The sequence below is a fragment of the Lynx canadensis genome, chromosome F2 (assembly GCF_007474595.2).
Source record: "Lynx canadensis isolate LIC74 chromosome F2, mLynCan4.pri.v2, whole genome shotgun sequence".
NCBI classification, from domain to species: domain Eukaryota; kingdom Metazoa; phylum Chordata; class Mammalia; order Carnivora; family Felidae; genus Lynx; species Lynx canadensis.
The window spans coordinates 82,688,510-82,713,426 of NC_044320.2; the positions used below are offsets into that span (position 1 = coordinate 82,688,510).

At 39.8% G+C, this 24,917-nt stretch overlaps 1 protein-coding gene and 1 long non-coding RNA gene across 3 annotated transcripts in view; one reads left to right on the plus strand and one right to left on the minus strand.

Moving 5' to 3' along the window:
* The window catches only part of SPIDR (scaffold protein involved in DNA repair), a 509,957-nt gene that overhangs the window by 283,280 nt on the left and 201,760 nt on the right, over nucleotides 1-24,917 (minus strand). For both annotated transcript variants that reach the window (XM_030304272.1, XM_030304271.1), the window contains exon 8: nucleotides 147-360. In XM_030304272.1, the coding sequence (XP_030160132.1) occupies nucleotides 147-360 (214 nt within the window). The remainder of the gene's footprint in view (nucleotides 1-146; nucleotides 361-24,917) is intronic.
* On the plus strand, nucleotides 10,693-22,163 carry LOC115506314. Its single transcript, XR_003966309.1, has 2 exons — nucleotides 10,693-11,071; nucleotides 21,920-22,163. It is a non-coding gene; the product is annotated as an uncharacterized LOC115506314 (long non-coding RNA).

Sequence of the window (24,917 nt, forward strand, 5' to 3'; positions counted from 1 at the left end):
TGCTTCTGTTACATAAAATCGATGTCAAATCCTGGCTTCTTTCTCCTGGCATTTCTCCATAATAAGGTGACAAAAATGTTCATGATAAAAATACATTTTGAGACAAACTCAGTTAGTGACTGCTACAATCAGTTCTTTCTACTCACCAGGGAGGGTAAATATGGATGATGTCTTGGGGATGTCCCCTGAGATGGCAAGCAGTCTCCTTGGTGAACAGCACCTTCAGTCCAGTCCTGGGGGCCTGACCTAGAGAAGAGCTGTCGGCTTGCATCCCTGCTAACTGCTCACACATAGCAACTTGGATGGTGCATTCCTCATGCAGCTCTAGAATTTTCACAACTAATATGCCAGACTTTCTACCTAGAAGGTGAAGAAGAAAAAAACAAGCAAAATGAAGTCTAATAAACATAAGGTCCAACTGTGAATAAAATGTCATGAAAAAAAAGAATCACATTAAGATAGCTTTAGGGGCACCCAGGTGGCTCAGTCAGTGAAGCATTCGGCTTTGGCTCAGGTCATGATCTCACAGTTTGTGAGTTTGAGCCCGGCGTCGGGTTCTGTACTGACAGAGTTTGTCAGGTTCTGTGCTGACAAGTTGGAGCCCGAGGCCTGTTTCAGATTTTTGTGTCTCTGTCTCTCTCTGCCCTTCCCCCACTCTCTCTCTCTCTAAAATAAATAAACTTTAAAAAATTAAAAAAAAAATAAGATAGCTTTCTCCACCTATAGAAAATGGTCTGTATACTTTGCAAAGTAGAGAACAGATAGTAACATACTCACTGTAACATCTTTCAATTAAAATTTTATTTTAAGCAACGTAAAAGATAGTCTTCCATCATAAAGAAACATTTTTGTACACACAGAAAATTTAGAGCCATCATTTCACACAGCATGGTTTTACGCCAAATCTTGAACTCTTCTGATAACCACAACAAGGGAAGTATGGGCACTTATTGATTCTTCTTTCTTATATGCTCCCTCCACCTCATTACCTGCTTTGACTCTACAGGAGACGGGCTGGTTGCAACTGTTCTAATGATGATAAAGGTTAAAGGGGAGGATTTCTGAGGAATGTTGAACGCTAGGGCTTGAGATTTAAATGGGTGGAGGGGCGCCTGGGTGGCTCAGTCCATTAAGTGTCTGACTTCGGCTCAGGTCATGATCCTTGGTTTGTGGGTTCGTGTCCCGCACCCGGTTCTGTGCTGACAGCTCAGAGCCTGGAGCCTGCTTTGGCTTCTGTGTCTCCCTCTCTAGGTATACCTCCCCCACTCATGCTCTCTCTCTCTCTTTCTCTCTCTCAAAAATAAATAAACATTAAAAAAAATTTTAATGGGTAGAATTTGATCTGAATTTAACTACTGATTAATTAAGGTGGCCAAGGGGCGCCTGGGTGGCTCAGTCGGTTAAGCAGCCGACTTCAGCTCAGGTCATGATCTCGCAGTCTGTGAGTTCGAGCCCCACGTCGGGCTCTGTGCTGAAAGCTCAGAGCCTGGAGCCTGTTTCAGATTCTGTGTCTCCCTCTCTCTGACCCTCCCCTGTTCATGCTCTGTCTCTCCCTGTCTCAAAAATAAATAAAACATTAAAAAAAAATTTTTTTTTAATTAAATTGGCCAAGTTAGATAACATTTCAACCCCTCCGTTACGTGTACCTCAAAGAACATTTATTTTTTATTTTTTATATTAAAAAAATTTTTTTTAATGTTTATTTATTTTTGAGACAGAGAGAGACAGAGCATGAATGGGGGAGGGGCAGAGAGAGAGGGAGACACAGAATCGGAAGCAGGCTCCAGGCTCCGAGCCATCAGCCCAGAGCCCGACGCGGGGCTCGAACTCACGGACCGCGAGATCGTGACCTGAGCTGAAGTCAGACGCTTAACCGACTGAGCCACCCAGGCGCCCCTCAAAGAACATTTTTAAGAATTCAGCGAGAAAACTGAGGTTGACAGTGTATGTAACCTAAAACCCAGATGTGTCCCAGAAACTGCCACAAGCACCAGGAGACCTAAACAAGGATGCATACCTCAGGACTATTTATAAGAGCAGAAAAGTGTACCGAACACAAATCAACAGGAGGAAGGGTAAACCATGCTGTGTTCATACAACAGAACACCATACAGAACTTAACACTAGTGGGCCAGATGTCTATGTATCAGCATGTAGAGATCTCATAAACGAGAGGGGATAAACAAGATATTCAGAGCATGATACGCATAATGTTATTATTTTTTGAAACCTAGAAAACAATAAATTATTGTTGTAGATATATATGTAATACGAGTATATAAATATGGCCAGCAGGATACATAGAAACACATACCTAAGGAGAAAGAAGAGCATTTCACACTTCACATCGTTTCTATTATTAAAAAATACGGGGGCGCCTGGGTGGCTCAGTTGGTTAAGTGTCCGACTTTGGCTCAGGTAATGATTTCACAGTCCGTGAGTTCCAGCCCCGCATTAGAGTCTGTGCCGACAGCTCAGAGCCTGGAGCCGGCTTCGGATTCTGTGTCTCCCTCTCTCTCTGCCCCTGCCCCACTTGCACTTTGCCTCTCTCTCTCAAAAATGAAATAAAAACAAAAATTTTTTTTAATGTGAATCAAAAAAAGACCAAAGATTAAAACACGTTATTAATTCTAGGTGGCGAGTACACTTATGTTTTTCTATTTTCTGTTTTTTAATTAAAAAAAGTGAAATGAAATAACGAAAGCTAAGTATCTAACATAGTTCCCTGCTAATTATATAATAGATACTGATACTAGTTTCTTTACCACTTTAGCCAACTGGTTAACAGTGAATAATGAAAATTAATACTTAAATAACATCAAAGTTTTAGTTATATAATTTAATTTCATTTCCATTTTTTTTTCCTCTTCATTTTTCTTCATTTTCCACTCATCCCTAATTTTCCATTCCTTCCTTTCTCTAAGTGTCAGTAACATGTGTTCGCATATTAAGCAAGGCCACATCACTGCTCCAGAGCACTGCCTTCAACTACTGTTTCCTCAGGTATGTACCTATCTTGCTACTATTTCTTAAGGTAAGGAAGGAAACAGAATGGGGGAAGGATGTGAACAAGCACAATGTCAGGCTGGTACTAGTCACTATGGGGGAGGGAAGTGGAGTAATGAAAACAAGTGTTACAGAAAGGCACTAAGTAGGAAGTAAGCATTGCGCCTCCTCTACCATGATTGTTGTTTCTTTAGTAAAACGTAGCTCATCCTCAGTTGGTGAGCAGGAAAACAATTCAGGATAACGTAAGACATCGCTCTGGTGCACACACCATCTTTCCCATGCATGGCAGCCAGATCAGTGGTTGGAGAACAGCAGCAAAGGGAAATGCCCTAAGTTTAGGGGCTGCATTAACCACAGGAGCATTTGTGGACATATTTTAAGAATTTTTAAAACTTGGACCTGTGCTCAGAGCTCATCCCCCAAAACTGTGCAGCACGCGTGGCACCTACCCCATCAACCACTGACAACAGTTGCTGTTTGGAGCTCCAGGGCCCATGAGATCAGGTGGCCTGGCTGTGTGTGGCTGAGTGTCTGCCATGGCACCCTCCAGCCACGCTCAGTGGCTCGCCTGAGCAACCTGAGTTTTCTCCTCAGGCACTAATTATTGTCTTGTGTGGCTCTAAAAGTGAGATAGGTTTTCAGTAGTCTGCCAAACTCTATAGTCCCTATAAACCTCCAACAGATTTTATAAAGGCAAGACATTACAGAAACACACAGTTATTACTCCCAGGGATACTTACATATCTGAGATGAATCATATTGCTACTAACCACACTCTCTTTGAAGATTTTTATGATAAATCCTGCCAATATTCCTAAAACTATGATTTCTGCTGAAGATTTGGAGCACTAAATGACTTGTAAAATAAACATGTTTCACGGTATTGGCTATCACCACAGCCTGTGCGCTGCAGCACAGAATAAACATACACACACACACACACACACACACACACACACACACACACTTTTATTTTAGAGAAAGAGTGCATGAGTGGAGGAGAGGGGCAGAGGGAGAGAGAGAATTAAGCAGCTTCCATGCTCAGTGTGCAGCCTGATGCAAGGTTCAATCCTACAACCCTGGTATTATGACCTGAGCCACAATCAAGAGTAGGATGCTCAACCAACTGAGCCACCCCAAGAGTAAACACACTCAATGGTACTACCACCACAGCCCTGGTGTACTGTGGATGGAATAAAAACGTGTTGCACGGTATCACTATTACCACAGCCACGGTACACTGCAGCATAGACAAAATAGAAAAAACATGCCTTATGGGACCACCAACAGAACCCTGGTGCACTGCAATGTAGAACAAACATGCCAGATGCTATTGACGATCACTCTTGTGCACTGCAGCATAATAGCACTGACTGTCACCCAAATCCTGGTGCACTCCAACAGGCTTGGTGACTTACATACAGGCTTGGCGAAGATGGTGATCAGTGCCATCCTGGATGTACTACGGGGCTCCAGTGTTCTCCAAGAAGCACTCTCAAGTCTCTCATACGGAACACTGTCCAATACAGTTTTAGGGACACACCAGCAGCCTACCTTCCCTCAAGAAAATAAGGCAGTGTAATTTCCTCTTTGTGTGAGAGATAAAAAAGCAAAAAGCAACCTAGGACAAATGGTGAATTTGAAACAAGCTTTAAATCTGGGCATAAGAGATACTGGTTTTACAAACAAAGATTATTTTGTAATTAAATGGATGATACATAAAAGGCATTTCTGTGCTGGCAAAGCAAAATTTTCCAAAAATTTGTGAGTCTCGGCCAAAATATAACCTTGTCCAGGAAGGGTTTACTGAATCCCAGCCAGAAGCAACTACTCCTTCCCTTTTGAAATCCTCAAATACCTTATTTATACCTACCTTCTTTTTAACAGTGTCCTCATTTTTTTTCATGTTTATTTATTTATTTTTAAGAGAAAGAGAGAGAGAGAGAGAGCGCGCACGCACAAGTGGAGGAGGGGCAGAGAAAGGGAGGCAGAGAATCCTAAGCAGGCTCTGCGCTGCCAGCACAGAGCCCGATGCGAACCAAGAGATCACAACCTGAGCTGAAGTCAGACACCCAACACTATCTTCATTTTTAAATAGAGACAGTATTATCCATCCTCAAGAACACTGCAAATATTGAGAGAGGGAACACAGAAAGACCACAGTGCAGGGCCTCGTCCATCACACATGAAACAACAGCAGCCACTGTCACCATGGTCACTGTCATTGTTACTAACTTTTTCCAAGGCATTTTCAAATCTATTATCATACTTGACCTACAACAACCCTATGAAATAGGTAAGGAAGATATTAATCTCCATTTCTGGCAGATAAGAAAACTGAAAAAGTTACTTGCTCACATGACTTTCTTAAGGTCAGAGAGAATTACTGGTAGGTCGAATCCTAGAAATCGAGTGTTATCGCAAGACATGGACCAAAATTTCTCTCAGGTAAATACTGGTTAAAGATAGGAAATTGTGAGTGATGCTTTTTTCCTAATTTATTATGTTAAAACATGAGACTTATTTAAAATATAAAGAAAGCATAACCAGCTGAGAAATGGTTGCTCTCGCTTTGGCAGGACATGGTCAGAGTGTCAATACTGATTGCTGCGCTGTAACTTGTCATAGTTCTAAATACTGAAGAGTACCACAGAGGTCAACTGGAGAGCACAAATATTAACATAAAACAGCAAAGACTAAATGATTAGGAAACAGGAATAGCAGGTTCATACAGAAGGTATACTACAGGGTCTTGTAAGTTCTATCTGTGTAGGAACAACAGATAAAGCAGTTCTTAGTTAAAAATGGAAAATATTTAAGGCTAACATTTGCCAAATGAATATGTGAAAGAATGAGTTATTTTATCAGCTAACTGCTCTTAAAAGTATTTGGTTTTAAATGACCAAGAGGCCACAAAAGAATCAAGTAAATGATATAAGAACAAAATGTATCTGAGACTACTGGACTTATTTGAAATGTACAGGTTGCCAGGGTCCATTTATATACAAGTCAACTCAAATCCTCTTAAGTAGGTTATGTTGATAAGTTAATAAATACTATGATAACTTTCACAAACATTTACACAAGAAATACTATATAAGAAATTAATCGACACTATATAAGTACCAGGTGAAACAAATTAGTATGTGGGGAGATACTGAAATGATCCTCCTATAGAAGACAGAAGCATCTGTAAGTTTTTCTAAGAGAAATACTTTACATAATATAATGTTGCACTAACTTTAAGTTACTCCATTTAATTATCCAAACATTGGCTACACAGTAATTTGGAATTTCCCCCTATATTATTACCCTGTCTCTCTTCATCTTCATAGATATCCCAATCTATACAGCATCCTGTCCTCACCCATCATGTACATGCACACACAGACACATGCAGACAGACAGACAGACACACACACACACACACACACACACACACACACACACACAGGTTGGGTGGATAGCACAGCAAGGCTCAGGAATGGACATCAGGAGATTTTAATGTCCACCTGCTTCCAATACAGGTAGTACCTCTGTCCTGAACAGATACTCTGATACAGTTACCACTGGCTATGATTATTACAATTCTCCTTGTTGCTCACTCTGGATTACCATGGTATAATCAGTTGACATTTTACTCTTATTAAAGGTATTTTATAGCTTTTCCCCCACCCCCCAAAATGATACATACCTCCAGTACCAAAATGGTCTTATGTGGGTGCGTCTGTTAGTTACCTGTGAAATTTTAAATAATACCTTTAACTAATTCTACGTCCTATTCTATCAACTTCTGATATTTATCCAGGAAATCCCAGCCTTATAAAATGAAGGGCTAGAGTCCTAGGAATACATTTGAATGAGAATATCCCTAGCCTCAAGTTCAAATGATCGGCTATAGTACTTCTTATGCTCAGGCCCTCCAAATGCCAAAAGAAACAGGATGGTTTTCTGGTGGCTTTAATATCCCCATTAGAAGTCTCAGCTTTCCCCAAAGGTTCATTCCACCATTTCAGAGAAGAGTCCACTCCTATTTTGGCTAGGACTAAAAGTAGTCTGCTTGACCCTGAATGGCAGCAGATAGGAGATTAAAGAACAATGGTCAGAAAGAAGACAGGTCAAGGCCACTGTGTGAACTTGGGGTATTTCCGGTGAGTGTGATCAGAAGAAGCCAATGAGGAAGGCACATAATTTGCTTTGCTGAGAACAGACTGAGGGCAGAAGGGAAGAAGTAGGGAAACCAGTTAGAAGGCTACTGTGGCGGCGTGCCTGGGTGGCTCAGTCAGTTAAGCGTCCAACTTCGGCTCAGGTCATGATCTCACAGTTTGTGAGTTCGAACCCCGTGTCAGGCTGTGTGCTGACAGCTCAGAGCCTGGAGCCTGCTTTGGATTCTGTGTCTCCCTCTCTCTCTGCCCCTCCCCCACTCTCACTTTGTCTCATTCTGTCTCTCAAAAATAAATACACGTAAAAAAAAAAATAATAAAAAAATAAAAAAAAAGAAGGCTACTGTGGCAATCCAGGAGAGGTAATAGTAGCTTGGACCTGGGAAGTGGGGACAGAGGTGATAAGAAATGGTTGAAAACTAGACATATTTTGAAGGTAGAGCCACCAAATTTTATTGATGAACTGCAAGTGGGAAATGAGAGAAAGCAGTCAAGAAGGACTCCATTGTTTTGGCTTAAGAAAGGGGAAGTACACAGTTAATGTCTACTGAGACAGGCAAGGTTTCTAGATGACCAGGTATCTTTGTGTGTGTGTGTGTGTGTGTGTGTGTGTGTGTGTGTGTGTGTGTATGTGTAGGGGGGTGGCCTTAACAGGGGATACTACTGGTAATGAAGATACCAGTTTTGGATATATTAAGACTGAGATGCCTCTTAGCTAATACAATAGCCTGACCTTAACTGACCTCTCCAGTCCAGTACCTGGCCATTCTAACTATTGTACATAAGGCCCACTAGGGTGCTCTTTTTAAGTGTAAATTTATCAATTGCCACCATGCTTGAAGCTTTCAATGGCTATCCACTAGAAAAAATCCAAACTACTTTCCATTACATAGAAACACCTTTGTTACCTGTTAGTTTTTACTGCTCTAGCCTCAAATTCTCCAGCTTTACTCTAATATCTTTAAATTATTTCTATAATAAGGTAAAAACTAGACCATACTTTTAAGAAAGAGTTGAACTTTCTGAACACAGTTTTCTTTTTCCATCCAGCTGAGTTTATTACTCTCCTTTATGTCATTCTGCTCCTCTTACCAACACTTTCACACATAAAATGGATACTTTTGTCCATTAAACCATAAACTCAGTGCTGTATCAGGATCAGTACCAATAGATATATATGAGCTAAGTGAACCCTAATTCAAATTGATGTCAAGAACTCTGGGGACTGTTTCACTAGCCTTAATTTCACTGCTGACCAAGATGATTTTAACTAATCCACCTTACCTCAACTGGATATGATCTGCACCTAGAGAATGCAAATTAACTGTGATTCAAGTAATGCTCTAAGAAGAAAAATAAACAATACATTCCAAAATCAAATCCAAATGATCTACTTTATCTATTCACTGTATTTTACAAATGCTTTTTTTACGCACTGAAATACGAATTGTATTTGTTTGTATATAATCATACTATCTTTTCTTTTGAGAGATTATAACTATGCCTAATTTTATCAAGGATTCCCAAACACCTAGCAATATTATGCTCCTGTGAGTATTCAATGAGTGAGACTCTTATTAATTGCAATATTGCATCATTATTAATGTTTGTTAAGTCAAAACTTTAGTTTCTGAGTAAATATTTTGATAAGCTGCCATCAGATTCATTTCATATATAATTTCACAATAAAATTCAGAAAGCCCCAAGCAGGAAGTCTAGGTTACAATACCTAAAAACTAAATTCTGAAGAAATTCACATCTGTATATTCTGTAAAAGTACAATTACTTTTTGTTTAAAATTTATGTTCTCCCATAAAACTTTAAGTCATCTGGCAATGATGAACAGACACATTTCTTAACCACAAGTGCTTACTGAACCATAAACAATTGTGCTTTCACTTCTTGATTCTACATTTTTTTTTGCCTTTTCACCCAGTTGAAAATATTCTTTGCCAAAAACCACAATAATCCTAAGCATGAAACAGAAATCTGAAACCCAACTCTAAAAAAAAAAAAATACAAAAGACTAGACAATACTGACCAGGCCATTGGAATATTCACCACAGTCTATAGCGATGAGAACAATCAGAATTTAGCAGGGCACACCGGCCACCTGGGATCACAGTGTCACAGTGCTACCACCAGGAATGTCACTGTTACTTGTTCTGCAGAGGTAGTCTGAACTGTTTAGGAGAGGGTGAAGAGCCAATAGAAGGTCCAGTTTTTAAAGAATCTAAGTAAGAAAAAAGTATACAAAGGTTCCAGGAAGACAAGAGATTCCTAAGCAAAGTTTATACAAAACTGGACAAGAGGGGGTACTCCGAACTGAATGTGTGTCCCCTACAAATTCATATGTTGAAGTCCTAACTCTCAGTTTTTGCTGTATTTAGAGATAGGACCTCCAAGAAAGTAATTAAGGTTGAAGGAGTCCACAGGGTGGGGCTCAGATCTGATAGGATTAGTGTCCGTGTAAGAAGAGACACTAGAAATCCCCGTCTCACTGGGAGCAGAGAGAAAAGGCCACAACAGCACACAGCCAGATAGCTGCTGCCTACAAACAAGGAAAAGCAGAGCTGTCACAAGAAACGGGCTATGGCGGTATCCTGATCTTGGACTTCCAGCTTCTGTTGTTGTTTAAACCAGACAGTTTATGGTATTTTGTTATGATAGTTCAAGCTGGGTACTGCTCTAACAAATATCTAAAAATGTGGAAGTAGCTTTAGAGCTGGGTAATGGGTAGAGGTTGGAGTTCTGAGGTACATGCTAGAAATATGGATGTTAAGGGTAATTCTAGTGAGGTGTCAAACAGAAATGAAGAGATGACTGGAAACTGGAGGAAAGGTAATTGCTATGAACTGAATGTTTGTATCCCATCAAAATTCATATATTGAGGTCCTAATCCCTAATGGGATGGCATTTGAAGGTGGGGCTTTTGGAAATAATTAACTCATGAGGATGGAGTTTTTATGAATGGGATTAGTCCCTTACAAAGAGAGACACAAGAGAGATGATCTCTCTCTCTCTTCGCCATGTGAGGATACATCAAGAAGGTGGCCATCTACAAACCAAGAAGTTGGTTTTCACCAGGAACCAAATCAACTGGCACCTTGAACTCGGACTTCCCAGCCTCTAGAACTATGAGACTGAAATACCTGTTGTTTAAGCCACCCAGTATATTTTGTTATAATAATCCAAACCGACTAAGACAGCAATTTTTGTTATTAAGTGGCAAACAACTTGGCTCAATTGTGTTCTAGGTGTTTTGTAGAAGATGGAACTTGTGAGCAACAAGATTATGGATATTCAGCAGAAATTTGTAACCAAAATGTAAAAGGCAGAGTCTGAGTTCTCTGGACTTCTTAAGAGTAAAATATGGGGGAGAGATGAATTGAAGAAGGAATTGTTAAGCAAAAAGGAAGCAGCACTTCAATACTTAGAAAATTCTCAGCTTGCCCACACTGCAAAATATGAGGAAGCATGTTCTAAGAGAACACCAAGGGTGTGGCTAGACTACCACTTGATAAAGAGATTGTGGGATGGACCAGCAAACACAATACCAGTTTGAAGTAAAGGAGAAAGATACCAGAGAGAATGAAGGAAGGCTGCTGGACTTCTTTCATTCTGCAGGACATGACAACAAAGCTATTCTTTTTCTTTTAGTGTTTATTTATCTTTGAGAGAGAGAGAGAGAGAGAGAGAGAGAGAGAGGACAAGAGGATCTGAAGCAGGCTCTCTGGCTCCGTGCTGACAGCAGGGAACCTGAGGCAGGGCCCTGACCCACGAACTGCTAGACCATGAATGGAGCTCAAGTCCCCAAGTGGGAAGCTTAATGGACTGAAGCACACAGGCGCCCCTAGAGGTATTCTTTTGCGACTGTGCATCATCCATCGAAAAAAACGGTAGGACTCCAAAGGCGATTAGGGGACCATTAGGGCTGCCACTCACCACAGGCCCTGGGGGGCAGGGTTGATTATTTCTCCTGGGTTTCAAAGGATGGGTCTACCTTTTTGGTTTAGGTGGGCTAAAATGCCCCCTCCTTCCCTCAGTGGTGGAGGTCTCTGCAGAAAGCCATAAGGGTGAAAGGCCCCACAGAGCCATGAGGGTGACACTGACATCTCAGCAGACCTGGAAGACAGATCACTGAACCAAAGGGAATTTTCCTTGAGCCTTATAATCTAATGGAATTTTCCTTGGTTGTTTTTGGACTTATTTGAGACTTATTACCCCTTTCGTCCTTCCTATTTCTTCCTTTTGGAATGGGAATGTCTATTCTATACCTGTCCCAGCATTGTATTTGGAAACACATTGACTTGTCTGGTTTCACAGGCTCATAGCTGTTGAGGAATTATGCCACAAGGCGAATGGTACCTAGTCTCCCACCCACCTCTGATTTAGATGATATATAGATGAGATTTTGGACACTAGACTTTAGAATTGATGCAGGAATGAGTTAAGACTTTCAGGGCTGTTGGGATGAAATGAATTCATTTGCATGTGAGAAGGGCATGAATTTTAGGAGGCTTGGGACAGAATGCTTTGGACTGAATGTCCCCCCAAATTCATATGTGAAGCCCTAACCCTAATCTCCAGTGTATCTATAATAAGAGATGGTGCTTCTAAGGAAGGAACTAAGGTTAATTGAGGTCATAAAGATAGGAGGGGCTGATTCATTAGGATTAGTATCCTTATAAGAAGAGACACCAGCAATCTGTCTTTCTTCTTGTGCACAAAGAAGTCATGTGAGCATACAGCTAGATGCAGCTGCCTTCAAGCCAGGAAGAGAGCTCTCACTGGAACTGGATCATGTTGGTTGACAATCTAATCTCAGAATTCCAGCTCAAGAACTGTGAAAAGTCAATGTCTGTCGTTTAAGCTGCCCAGTCTGCGGCACTTTGTTATGGCAACCTGAGATGACTGAGACAGGGGCTATTATAGGTTAGCCTTTCCAAGGTGTGAAGTGTATAGGACCACTGAGTGTACATAACTGCTTCCTTCCACTCTGAGTACTCACAAAGCAAGGTCTTCTTTATTAAAAAAAACTTCCTCATTTAAACCACCTTATTTTGTAGCACTGTAGGTAGTATTTTTAGCTTGGAAGATAGGTTTAAACTGGTGTCCAAAAATCACACTGAAAACAACTTTTAAAAGATTATAAGGCTAAAGAGAAAGTACAGAAATATTTAAATATCTCTTTTATAAATGAAACATCAACTGAAAAATAAGTGTGTTGAGAAAAATTTTAAAAATTATAAAATAGTAAATTACTAATTGTGGACGATTAGAAAAGTGCTCCAGAGATTCAGGGGTTCATACCCACCCTCCTCTAAACAGTCCTGAAGAAGGCCTGAAGTGCACATGCATCTGCACAGAACAGCACACCCTCTGCATGTGGAAATACTATAAATCTGTGTGGCACAAAGAGCTGAAAATACAATCAAGGGTGCCTCTACTGCCATGTTATTTTTGATATTTATTCCAATATCAACCTTCAACCCTCGCCCCTTCTGTTGTTACAACTCTTCATAAAAGATATTCTAATGAACAACTTCTAATTCATTAGTGAAGTCACTTTAAGTTACAGCAAAATGGGCAAAATCTATAATTAGCCAGAGCTGTGCATGTCCCAATAGGAGTACAGCAAATTCACAACTACTAAACAAAAGTAGGTATTTTAGTCATGTGTGCTATCTCTTTTCAACAACATTGTAACAAACACTAACAGGGAAGGGGGAAGGAAAGAAGGGAAATCAGCTTAAGGAATAAAATGAGATGATGTCAGGAAAGTGCCTCTCTTGAAAGGCAGGCAGTAAGAGACCAGGGAGTTCTAATCACAGAAAAAGTGCGAGGGAAGTAAAACACTTAAAGGGACTACTTAGCGAAAAACTCCTGGAGTGTCTGTACATGGGAACACCACACAAGACAAGGTAAAACAGCAAAACAGAGTTTTAAAAGTAGAAAGAACATAAGGTCTAGCAAAGTCCACTCTTATCAGTAAAGAAAGTGAGGCACAGATCACATGACTCACGTATGCTTTTGGCTCTGGAAGAGCTGGGACCAAAACCAACATCTCCCGACTAGGACCATGTTTGCACTCAGATGTCATGTAATGTGTTTAAATTCACCACTGACATCTACAACACTTCCTGAGATAGCAGGCACTCCTCAGAGAGGGTAGGTAAGGCCTGTACATCTTTGCAGCACTTTGCTCAGCTACTATTTACTTATACTTTGTATAATTACAGTATAACAGGATACTGGAGGTAAAATTACACACAAAGACAGAAAAGTATATTAGGCCCAGTTACCAAACATTTCATGAAGGATATAACTGACCTTTAAAGGAGGGACTCAGTGTTGTGCACATGCGTGGGGTAGCACATAAACAGGACAGTGGGAAATGAGTCTACCATTGGGTAGGCTGGGCACATGACCAAGAATACCACACAAGACAGCTTAAAGGTGGCGAACATTTATTCCAAGGACAAGTGGCAGTGAAAAGAAACCTTTTATTTATTTATTTATTTATTTATTTATTTTTTCAATATATGAAGTTTATTGTCAAATTGGTTTCCATACAACACCCAGTGCTCATCCCAAAAGGTGCCCTCCAAAAGAAACCTTTTAAAGCAGAAGAGTGAAATTATCAGATTTGCCTCTTTAGGATGATGACCCTGATAGACTGAAAATGAGGAAAGGTCAGTGGCAGGGAGACCAGAAGGAGACTGACACAATCATCCAGGCACAAGGGAATTTGAGCCTGAATAGTAGCAGATGGGATAAATGAAGAGACGTGACTTGAGAGATAGTTCTGAGGCAGAATCACCAGAATCTAGGGTTGAGATGGACTGAAAACATGCATAAGAAAGTCCAAGTGAAGACTGCTCAATTAATGGACCAGGAATGCAAGTGCTAGGGCATGCTGGGTCTATGGGACCTGCAGGATTCCTAGGTGCCGGTAGGGCCAGGGCTGGGCCAAGAAAGGCAGCAGGACACAGAGTTACCAAACCTCCAGGCAGTCCTGGGGGAGACAGCATGAAGAACTTTGATTGACCACAAAAGGCACATAGGACAGGAAGAGGGCCAGGACAGAAGCCTAAGGAGGCTGAAGTTGCACACAAAAAAAGAGTTCAGCAAAGAACCAAGAAGGCACATGAACACGGGAAGGGGCAATCCATGAGGGAGCACTGTTCTTAAGGGAAGGGTGACCAGCTGTGTGAGCACTGCAGGAAGACAGCAACTAATGGAAATGAAGCATCACTGGGATGAAAAGTGATGTGAAAGTAGGCCTCCTGACTACTCTTTTTTTTTCTTTTAATGTTTATTTATTTTGAGAGAGAGAGAGAGAGAGTGTGTGTGTGTGCGTGTGTGTGTGTGTGTGCGTGCGTGCACAAGCAGGGGAAGGGCAGAGAGAGGGAGAGAGGATCCCAAGCAGGCTCCATGCTGAGCACAGCCCGACACAGGGCCCAATCCTAGGAACTGTGAGATCATGAGCTACAATTGAGAGTCGGACACTTAACCTACTGAGCCACCCAGGTGCCCCTGCTGGTTACTCTTTTAAATCACTATCAAAGTACAAAAGCACAACTTCCAATTTTTACAACTTTACAAGGCATTTTACTAATCCAAGAACTTGTTTATTCAGTTTGCAGGCTGAAAAGGTTCTTATTTGGTCACAGAAAAATTTACAACTGCATCTGTTCAGAAAGATAGGACTGTGTGATAAGCCCATTGTTAGAGCACCTTCTTTAAGTAAGATTCACACCACATGGGCTGCCAAGAGCAGTGCCACCTGTCCTGCCAACTTATTCCTCCTTGGCAGTCTCTACCGAAAGATGAGGAAAAGTCAAGTTTGGGCTTGTACTTTGAAACAGGCTTCTCCAGGCAATAGGATCCTAAGTGAAAAACCTATAATCCCTTTGAAAATAAAAATGAGCTGAAGAAATTTGGAAAACTAGATTGGTAGAAAGGTTAAGATGACATAAACAAGATTTCATACCATGGATAAATGCCAGTGGGATACTGAACTAGGATACAGGGTAAAAATGACAATTGGTTCGAGCAAGCCAATGAAAATGTTGCCTTGCCAATGACAATACTTTCCTAATGGTTGAAATCAGGGTTTTTAAGATGTACATAATGTTCTTCATTGACAAGGTCCCAATTTAACACTATGAATTAATTTTTATTTATTGAACCACATATGGAATTCAACAGGAAACATGTTTTACACTATACAATTCATTTAGAATGGGCTAACTGTGCAGTCTTATTTTTGGATAACTTACAACAGAAAACAGAAATAAAGATTCTTTTAAACCTCAGGCCAATGAGTAAACAATCTTAAAACGGTAAACTACTGTTTTTCTTTTCATATAAAAAGAAGTGGAGATTAAGTAAATCTACAGGGAACCCAAAAGCATCACTGAATTCTGCTGTGTCACCAAACCACATTTTATAGATTTTTTATGTATAAAAAGTCACAAAAAATTATTTACTTCTATTAAATATGGTAAAAATGGATGTGGCAGAAGCAGCCAAGGTGTGACAGATACATTAGCCAGAAATCTGAATTTGGTATTAAGCATTCCTTCCTCTATTTCTCAGATACCATCATTTATTTTTTTTTTTTTTCAACGTTTATTTATTTTTGGGACAGAGAGAGACAGAGCATGAACGGGGGAGGGGCAGAGAGAGAGGGAGACACAGAATCGGAAACAGGCTCCAGGCTCTGAGCCATCAGCCCAGAGCCCGACGCGGGGCTCGAACTCACGGACCGCGAGATCGTGACCTGGCTGAAGTCGGACGCTTAACCGACTGCGCCACCCAGGCGCCCCTACCATCATTTATTTTTAATAAAGTTATGAAATAACTTGACAACATGAAAGTTAAATATGAACTCTTTACTTCTCTGGTAACTTACACTTAAAATGATTATTGGAAATTATAGTTACTTAGGACATGAAATCACAGCTTTAACAGTGGACAAACTAACATCATAGTTTGTTTCCTAACCTAACTCAGCAAAGAGTATTCCTGTGAATTCTTCTTGCACATCATGGCAAAGAACCATATTAAATACCACGACTACACTAAAATGTGGGTAGGGATTGAAAAGAGAAGAAAAAAATAAAGCTTAAACATGTAATTGGCCTTCTGGTTTTATTGGCTAGAGGGAAGCTGGAGATAATCCAGAGACAGCTCCCTTGACCCCAAAGGAAAGGGGAAGTTAAGAAATGGAACTGCAGCAAACCCTCTCCAGCCAAACTGGACTTGACCCATACTGAGTAGGTCATAGTAGTGTTCCTTCAATTGAAACTAGGGTGGTAAATAAGGTAGATCGGGAGTTTAAGAAAAAAACTCAAAGGACTTTTTAAAGGCTCTGAACTATAAAACTAACAACTCTTCAATCCATGTCGTTCTCATCTTGTAAATTTTTTTTAATGTTTACTTTTGAGAGAGAGAGAAAAACAGAGTTCTAGTGGGGGAGGGGCAGAGAGAGAGGGAGACAGAATCCCAAGCAGGCTCCAGGCTCTGAGTTGTCAGCAAGTCGGATGCTTAACCAACTGAGCCACCCAGGCACCCTTCATCTTGTAAATCTAAATAAACATACAGTGTTTTATAAACCTGTCCTATTATACCAAAAATCTCTTATGTCCCCACAGAAACAAAACATTTAAAAGGTATAAAATACTGCTCCAAATCGGACAAATTAAAGTAACAGCTCACCATAGCTCTCTTTCCTAACTTTAAAAACACAACTCTAAGATACTTAGATTAAACCACACGTATTTCCAACAATTATTTTTCATCTAAATAGAGGGCTCTTAGTTTACCAATCAATTTGCTATACTAGAAATAATCAGCCTAACATTTTCTACCCCAAGTTTCTTTAATTGTGAGAAAATATTGTATCAAAGCAATTAGATAAGCCTTTTGGACACACATATCAACAAAGGAACCTTCGCTCTTCTTCCTGCTCACACCACTATTTCCAAATAGAAGATATTGGCCCTGACATTCCTTCTTCCTCTCTTGACCACTCAAGGGTGAGTCTGAAAAATGACCTCATTTTCAGAGGTTCCCCAGCCTCAGAAGGGTCCCTTGAAAGCAATGAGAAAGAGGCAGGGGCCAGATTTCTGGCTGCCTGTTCCCAACAAGGCCGACGGGACCCTACTTCTCAAGTCATGCAGCCACCACTCCTGGGATTGGCTATAAGGACCCTGGGGGCAGTGGGTGGCCTCAGGGTCAGTGTTCTCCCAGTCTCAGCCATCCTTTGCATCAGGAGCACAGAAATGCCTATGTGAGGTTTGTGCAGGTAACAAGGAGGGCTCCAGGGGGAGTGCCTAATGGGAACTTGTGGTGGCATCAGAGATTACAAAACCAAGCCTTTGAGAATGTTCACTGCTGATCATGCTCAAGGACAAAGAACAGCTTGTACTCTGCATTTTGAAAAACTGTCTCACTGGAAAAACCAGTCTCAATAAATTATTGAATTGTTCACCTCCTGACACAATGATACACATTTTAGGAGTTCATAAGTAAAATCTAAGGTGCTATTTGCTACTTCACATTTTTCTCCCTTCTTCTTTAAAAAGAATTTTTTTTATCGTTTATTTATTTTTGAGAGAGAGAGAGAGAGAGAGAGCGAGCGAGCACACACACGCACAAGCCGGGAAGGGGCAGAGAGAGAGAAGGACACAGAACCCAAAACAGGCTCCAGGCTCTGAGCCATCGGCACAGAGCCCAATGTGGGGCTTGAACCCACAAACTGCAAGATCATGACCTGAGCTGGAGTCGGACACCTCGATTGAGCCACCCAGGTGTCCCCTCCCTTCTTTAATTATAAAAACAAGGTATGTGATTTTGACAATTTTTTTCTTCTATAAAAGAAATATTTAAAAAGAAACCTTGTCCTGGGATGCCTGAGTGGCTCAGTCAGTTAAGTGGCAGACTCTTGATTTCTGCTCAGGTCATAATCTCACGGTTCATGAGAGGGAGCCCCCTGTTGGACTTCATGCTGACAGTGCACGGAGCCTGCTTCTGATTCTCTAACTCTCTCTCTTTCCCTCCCCCACTCATGCTTGCTCTCTCTCAAAATAAATAAACAAACATAAAAATTTTCAAGAAAAACAAAAGAAAGAAACCCTGCCCAATATCTTTTCCAATGTCAACCTTTGTTAATGTTTTCTACAATTTATTTAATAATATTGACTAATACTTCCAAACTGTTATACAATGTGAAGAAAGCCTAAAAGCATTAATTACAATTGCCTCAGAGCACTATCTGGAGTACTTTATTATAGTTAATCATCAGTATAAGGAATAATATATGGTTTCTTTCAATTTCTCTTGAAATTGTATACATAAATATTCTTCAAGGAGTAATTCATTGTAATCATTCTCCATTACAATTCCTAAGGAGTAACACACTATTCCCTTTGGTTTTGTTTCTTTTGTCTGACTTTCCAAAAAGCACTTCAGTAAGTAAAATTTTACAGACATTATTAACACATCTTCAAATGCAAAATTAGTTTTTCTTCCTTCTAAAGAATAAAGCTTTACTATGTTAAGTAAGGAAACAAGAAAAAATTAATTACAATGCTGTGACAGGGTCACATAGCTGTGTCAGTGACAGAAGCATATTTGTTGCTTAAAAAGTCTGAATGAATCAAAGAAAAAAGAGACAAAGTAAAACAAAACATCAAATATTATGACTACCTGCCATAAAAAAATGAAAAGATATAAGGCACCAATTTATACTGTATTTCTCTAGTGAGTAAAAAAAAGAGATACAGAGTGTGAGTGGGAGAGGGGCAGAGAGAGGAGACACAGAATAGGAAGCATGGTTCAGGCTCTGAGCTGTCATCACAGAGCTCAGTGAGGGGCTCAAACCCATGAACTGTGAGATCATGACCTGAGCTGATGTCGGATGCTTAACCGACTGAGACACCTAGGTAACCCAGCTTGTTAAGCTGCATATCTACATTTTTTGTTCTTTTTTCTTTGTGTTATATTTCAACACAAAATATAATTTCAGAAAAGCAAATATTCGCATAGTAAAGGCATTTAAATAAAAATTCTGTTGCATCCTGGATTTTACAAAGGTTTAAATTGTACTTTTATATTTCATTGCCTGAATATAATATATGGCAAATAAATTGCCTTTTATTGGACTTCAGTAATAATCTAAAAAATTTTTTCAATTATAATGATTTTGCACAAAAGGAAAAACACTTAAAATACGGGCCATTCAGGCCAAACAGGTACATGAAAACATGCACAACATCACTAATCACTCGGGAAATAAAAATCAAAAGCACAGTGACAGATCACTTCACACCTTTTTGAATGGCTAGCATCAAAAAGAATAACAACCAACAAACGCTGGCAAGGATGTGGAGAAAAGGAACACTTTGTGTACTGTTGGTGGGAATGCAAGTTGGTATAACTACTGTGGAAAACAGTATGGAGGTTCCTCAAAAAATTAAAAACAGAACTACCATACCACCCAGCAATTCCGCTTCTGGGAGTTTATTCAAGAAAGTGAAAAACTAATTTCAAAGGTATCTGCACCCCCATGTTCACAGCAGCATTATTTACAATAGCCAAGATATGGAAACTACCAAAGGGTCCATCAACAGATGAATGAAGAAAATATGGTATACATATATAAATATATATTATTGATATTATATTATATTATATCATATCATATTATATAAATTATATGTATTTATATATAATATATATTTATAGTAACTATATATTTTTATATATGGTATATATAGCATTTAATATATATCATATATATGCATTTATGTATTTATATATAGTATACATATAGTATTTAATATGTATATTTATGCATTACATACATATATATGTATATAAATGCAATGGAATACTATCCAGCTATAATAAGGAAATATCTTGTCATTTGTGACAACATGGATGGACCTTGAGGGTATTATGCTAAGTGAAATAAGTCAAAGAAAGAAAAAATACTGTATGATCTCATTAACACGTAGAATTAAAAAACAAAACAAAATAACCACCCCCGCAAAATTTATAGAAAAGGAGATCAGATGTGATTCCCAGAGGTGGAGGGAAGCAAGTGTGGGGGGATGAGGGGAGAGAATTGGACGAAGATTATCAAAAGGCATAAGCTTTCAGTTATAAGATAAATTAGTAGTAGGGATGTAACCTACAACATGGTGACTATAGCTAATGCTGGAGTCCTAAGAGTTCTCATCACAAGAAGAAAATAGTTTTTCTTTTTCTTTTCTTTTTTTTTATATCTATATGAGATGATGGATGTTAACTACACTTATCTTGGAATCACTTTATATTTGCATGTCAAATATTTATGCAGTATACCTTAAACTTATACAGTGCTTTTCTCAAAACTGGGGAAAAATAGAAACAGGAAAAAAAATGGGCTGAGAAAAAAATCTCCGTTAAATAAAATATAAGTTTTCTGGAAAACATTAATGAATAACAAAACCTCCAATGTTTCATAACTCATTAGCTATCTTCCTTTGTTTGATATTCTGTCCTAGAACCTAGACAGAGGCTATAGGTACCCCCTGTAAATCTGAAGCTATCTTCCATGGCCTGTCCAGTGTGGTGCCCACCCTAAACCCTCCACAAGTCCTTCAGTATGCCAACCTGCACCTATATTCTTTCTTTGCATATCATCTATCTAGTTAGTAAAATAGAAGTTCCATAATTGCAGTGATCAGATTTTGCTTACTCATGGTGCACAGTGTGTGGTGCACAGCAGGTCCTTAATAAGCAGGTATTGAATTAGTAAACAGTTACGTGTGTAGCTCCTCATCCGTGACCTCTCTTGCCACCATCCTGTTTCTACCACCAGATTCTAAACACCAGTAAAGCAGCAGTTTGGGAAAAGGACATATATTTCATATAACTAAAATCAACACAGAAATATAGACACACAAAAAATTTTCCTCCGCATAAACGATGTACATGACAATTTTATAGAAGAAGACACTAAATAGGGACACCTGGGTGGCTTAGTCGGTTCAGCGCCTGACTCTTGATCTCAGCTCTGGTCATGATCTCATCAGGTCATGATCTCATGGTTTGTGGGATTAAGCCCCGAGTCGGGCTCGTGCTGCCAGCATCAAGACTGCTTGGGATTCTCTCTCTTCCTCTCTCTCTGCCCCTCCTCCACTTGCTGTCTCTCAAAGTAAATAAATAAATTTTAAATAAAAGAAAAAGGGGGGTGCCTGGGTGGTTTCAGTAGGTTAAATGTCTGACTTCAGCTCAGGTCATGATCTCGCAATCTGTGAGTTCAAGCCCCACATCGGGCTCTGGGCTGACAGCTCAGAGCCTGGAGCCTGCTTCGGATTCTGTGTCTCCCTCTCCCTCTCTACCCCTCCCCACTCCCACTCTGTCTCTCTCTCTCTTACACATAAATAAACATTTAAAAAAATGTTTTTTAAAAAGAAAAAAAGAAAAAGACACTAAATATTACTTGGTTGTTTACTTTCTATAATACAACTTAAAGGAGAATCAATGTTTTTTAATTAGCTAACTGAAGTGACCTCAAACATCTAAAAAAAAAAAAAAAAAGGCCTTTTGTTTAACCATAGGCAGTGAAAAACAGAATTTAGAAGAGTAGCAGCCCTGTCTCCCACCCCCAAATCAGCTTCTTCATTTAACAAACAATTTCTAATTCTATGGACTAACAGCAGAACATTCTGGTTCCTTTTGTGGTCTAGGAGGCACAGTGCGGCTCTGGTGGAATGAAGTGTGTGTGTACGGCCTCACTCAGTGTCTGGAAGGGAGGAGCATTCAGCGGGAGCCATCATCTGTATTATCTGCATCAGTCTGAACTGTCTTACTTATTTGCATCATCTCTGAAAAATTTCCAAGTCTAACATTCAGAAATCCAAGAAGAAATAATAAATGGCAGATTTCCCCCCCTAAATACAGAGACTATTTTTTGGAGGAGAAAGGAAAAAACCCGCAAAAAAATAACACAACTGGGGTGCGCCTGGGTGGCTCAGTCTGTTAAGCATCTGACTTTGGCTCTGATTGTGATCTTGCGGTTCATGAGTTCGAGCCCTGAATCAGGCCGGGCTCTCTTCTGTCAGCTCAGAGCCCACTTCACACCCTCTGTACCCCCTCTCTCTGTCACTCTCCCACTTGTGTGCTCTCTCTCAAAAATAAATAAACATTAAAAACAACAACAACAAAACCTTTGATGGGGACATGTATCATAAAATGTGGCACTGGAGGGACACCTGGGTGGCTCAGTCGCTTGAGCGTCCAACTTCAGCTCAGGTCATGATCTCACAGTTCATGAGTTCAAGCCCCCGCGTTGGGCTCTGTGTTGACAGCTCAGAGACTGGAGCCTGCTTCGGATTCTGTGTCTCCCTTTCTCTCTGTCCCTCTCCCCCTCATGCTCTGTCTCCTTCTCTCAAAAATAAATAAACATTTAAAAAAAATTTTTTTTAATAAAAATAAAAATAAAATGTGGCACTGGAAAAATAATAAGGCAGTGAATGTAATTTTGCAAAAATCATGGTGGGAAAATGAAGAAATAATTATTCTCAATGCGAAGATATTAGGAAATTAAAATAATATGACAGAAAGAAGAAAAAATGAGAACTCCTGAAATCTGAACATATTTACTCTAAGCAAGTACGCTAACAGTGCATGGTGAGGTTATCTAATAGAGTCTGGCAGTTGAGTAACTGTGGGAATTTGTTTTAAGGAGACTCAGTACCCCTTCAGGTGAGCCAGCCTGGGCATTCTGTCAACTAGTTGGGGAGAGGCTGGCTAGTGGTGTAAGTGGAAAACAAGGTTTCCCGGGCAGCAGATCAGGATGCTATCGAAGCAGTGTTGGAGAAAGGCATCGACAGATGTTATAGTTTTTTGTGGCTTACAGGTCACAAAGTTTCAGCTGTTCATGACCCACTGGCAAAAAGTAAAAAAATAAAAAAATTCTAGTACAAAAGCTATTAAATATTAATACCAATATGAATAACTAAGTTCACTCTTTGCTCTTATAATACTATTCTAAGTTCAAGACAACATATTTATTACTTTTGAAACACATACATGTGCACAGAAAACTTACAGCATTTTTACCTTTACAGGCATATCAAAGGGTGTTCTAAAATGAGAACTCACACACATGTGTTTAGTGACAACTGTCAACATATAGTAGCAAGTTGAGGAAAAAGAAAATTGAGAGAGAATCCTGCTTTGGATGCCAGTAAATGCTACTGTACTTCATTAATTTTACTTGTTTCTCTGCCCCTCCCCCATCTTCTTCTTTCTCAAGTTTAGAGTGAATTTTTTAGAACAAAAATCTCAGTGAAAAATTACTTATCTGAAGACCATCTTTTGATTTTTTGGTTTCACTTATCTTTTTTTTCTCCTACTCTGTATTCTTTTTATTTAATTTTAATTTTATTTTTTTAAATATATGAAATTTGTTGTCAAATTGGTTTCCATACAACACCCAGTGCTCATCCCAACAGGTGCCCTCCTCAATACCCATCACCCACCCTCTCCTCCCTCCCCCATTAGCCCTCAGTTTGTTCTCAGTTTTTAAGAGTCTCTTATGCTTTGGCTCTCTCCCACTCTAACCTCTTTTTTTTTTTTTTTCCTTCCCCTCCCCCATGGGTTCCTGTTAAGTTTCTCAGGATCCACATAAGAGGGAACAAATATGGTATCTGTCTTTCTCTGTATGGCTTATTTCACTTAGCATCACACTCTCCAGTTCCATCCACGTTGCTACAAAGGGCCATATTTCATTCTTTCTCACTGCCACATAGTACTCCATTGTGTATATAAACCACAATTTCTTTATCCATTCATCAGTTGATGGACATTTAGGCTCTTTCCATAATTTGGCTATTGTTGAGAGTGCTGCTATAAACACTGGGGTACAAGTGCTCATATGCATCAGTACTCCTACTCTGTATTCTTAAACATTACAAGGAGCTCACTGGTTTTGTCCATCTAAGAATATCCTTAACAATTTTTAGTTTAAAAACTTAGATACCACATTGAGAAACTTCTTGTCATGCCCTTACTGAACAGAGGATGAACAGGAGAACTGGGAGACAGACTTTGCTACGCTCATGTCTCCAGAACTCAGTCATGCCATGAGCATATGCTCTCAGTGCCTGCCTGGATCTGCCTCCCAACAAACTACCTAGAACAAGATGGGCCATTATCACAGGCCACTGAGGCAGACTGACACGAACACACAGGGCTGTGCCTGTCTCTAAACAGAAGATCCAACTGGAAGGGTTATTGTGACGATTTAATGGGTCAATAAACACACGAAATGCTTCGGATACCACGTAATAAGAACTGGCCATGGCAAAGCAGTGTTGGAAGACTGTTTCCCTTCAAAAAGAAGAAAAATAGAATGGTTCCTGAAAAGAAATCTAGGAAATATGTTTCTTCTGACTCTGTGATCTTCCATTCCCTATTCCACAGACACCTTTTAAAATACATATTTCGAAGGCATCACACTGGAAGGCGAGATGGGGGGCGGTGGTGATGGGCAAAGTAGAGGAGATTAAGGAGTACAAACTTCCAGTTAGAATGTAAATAATTCATGGAAATAAAAAGTACAGCATAGGTAATATAGATAGTACAGTCAACAATAAATATAAGGTAATAACGTTGTATGGTGACTACACTTATGGTGAGCACTGAGTAATGTACAGAATTGCTGAATCAGTATGTTGTACA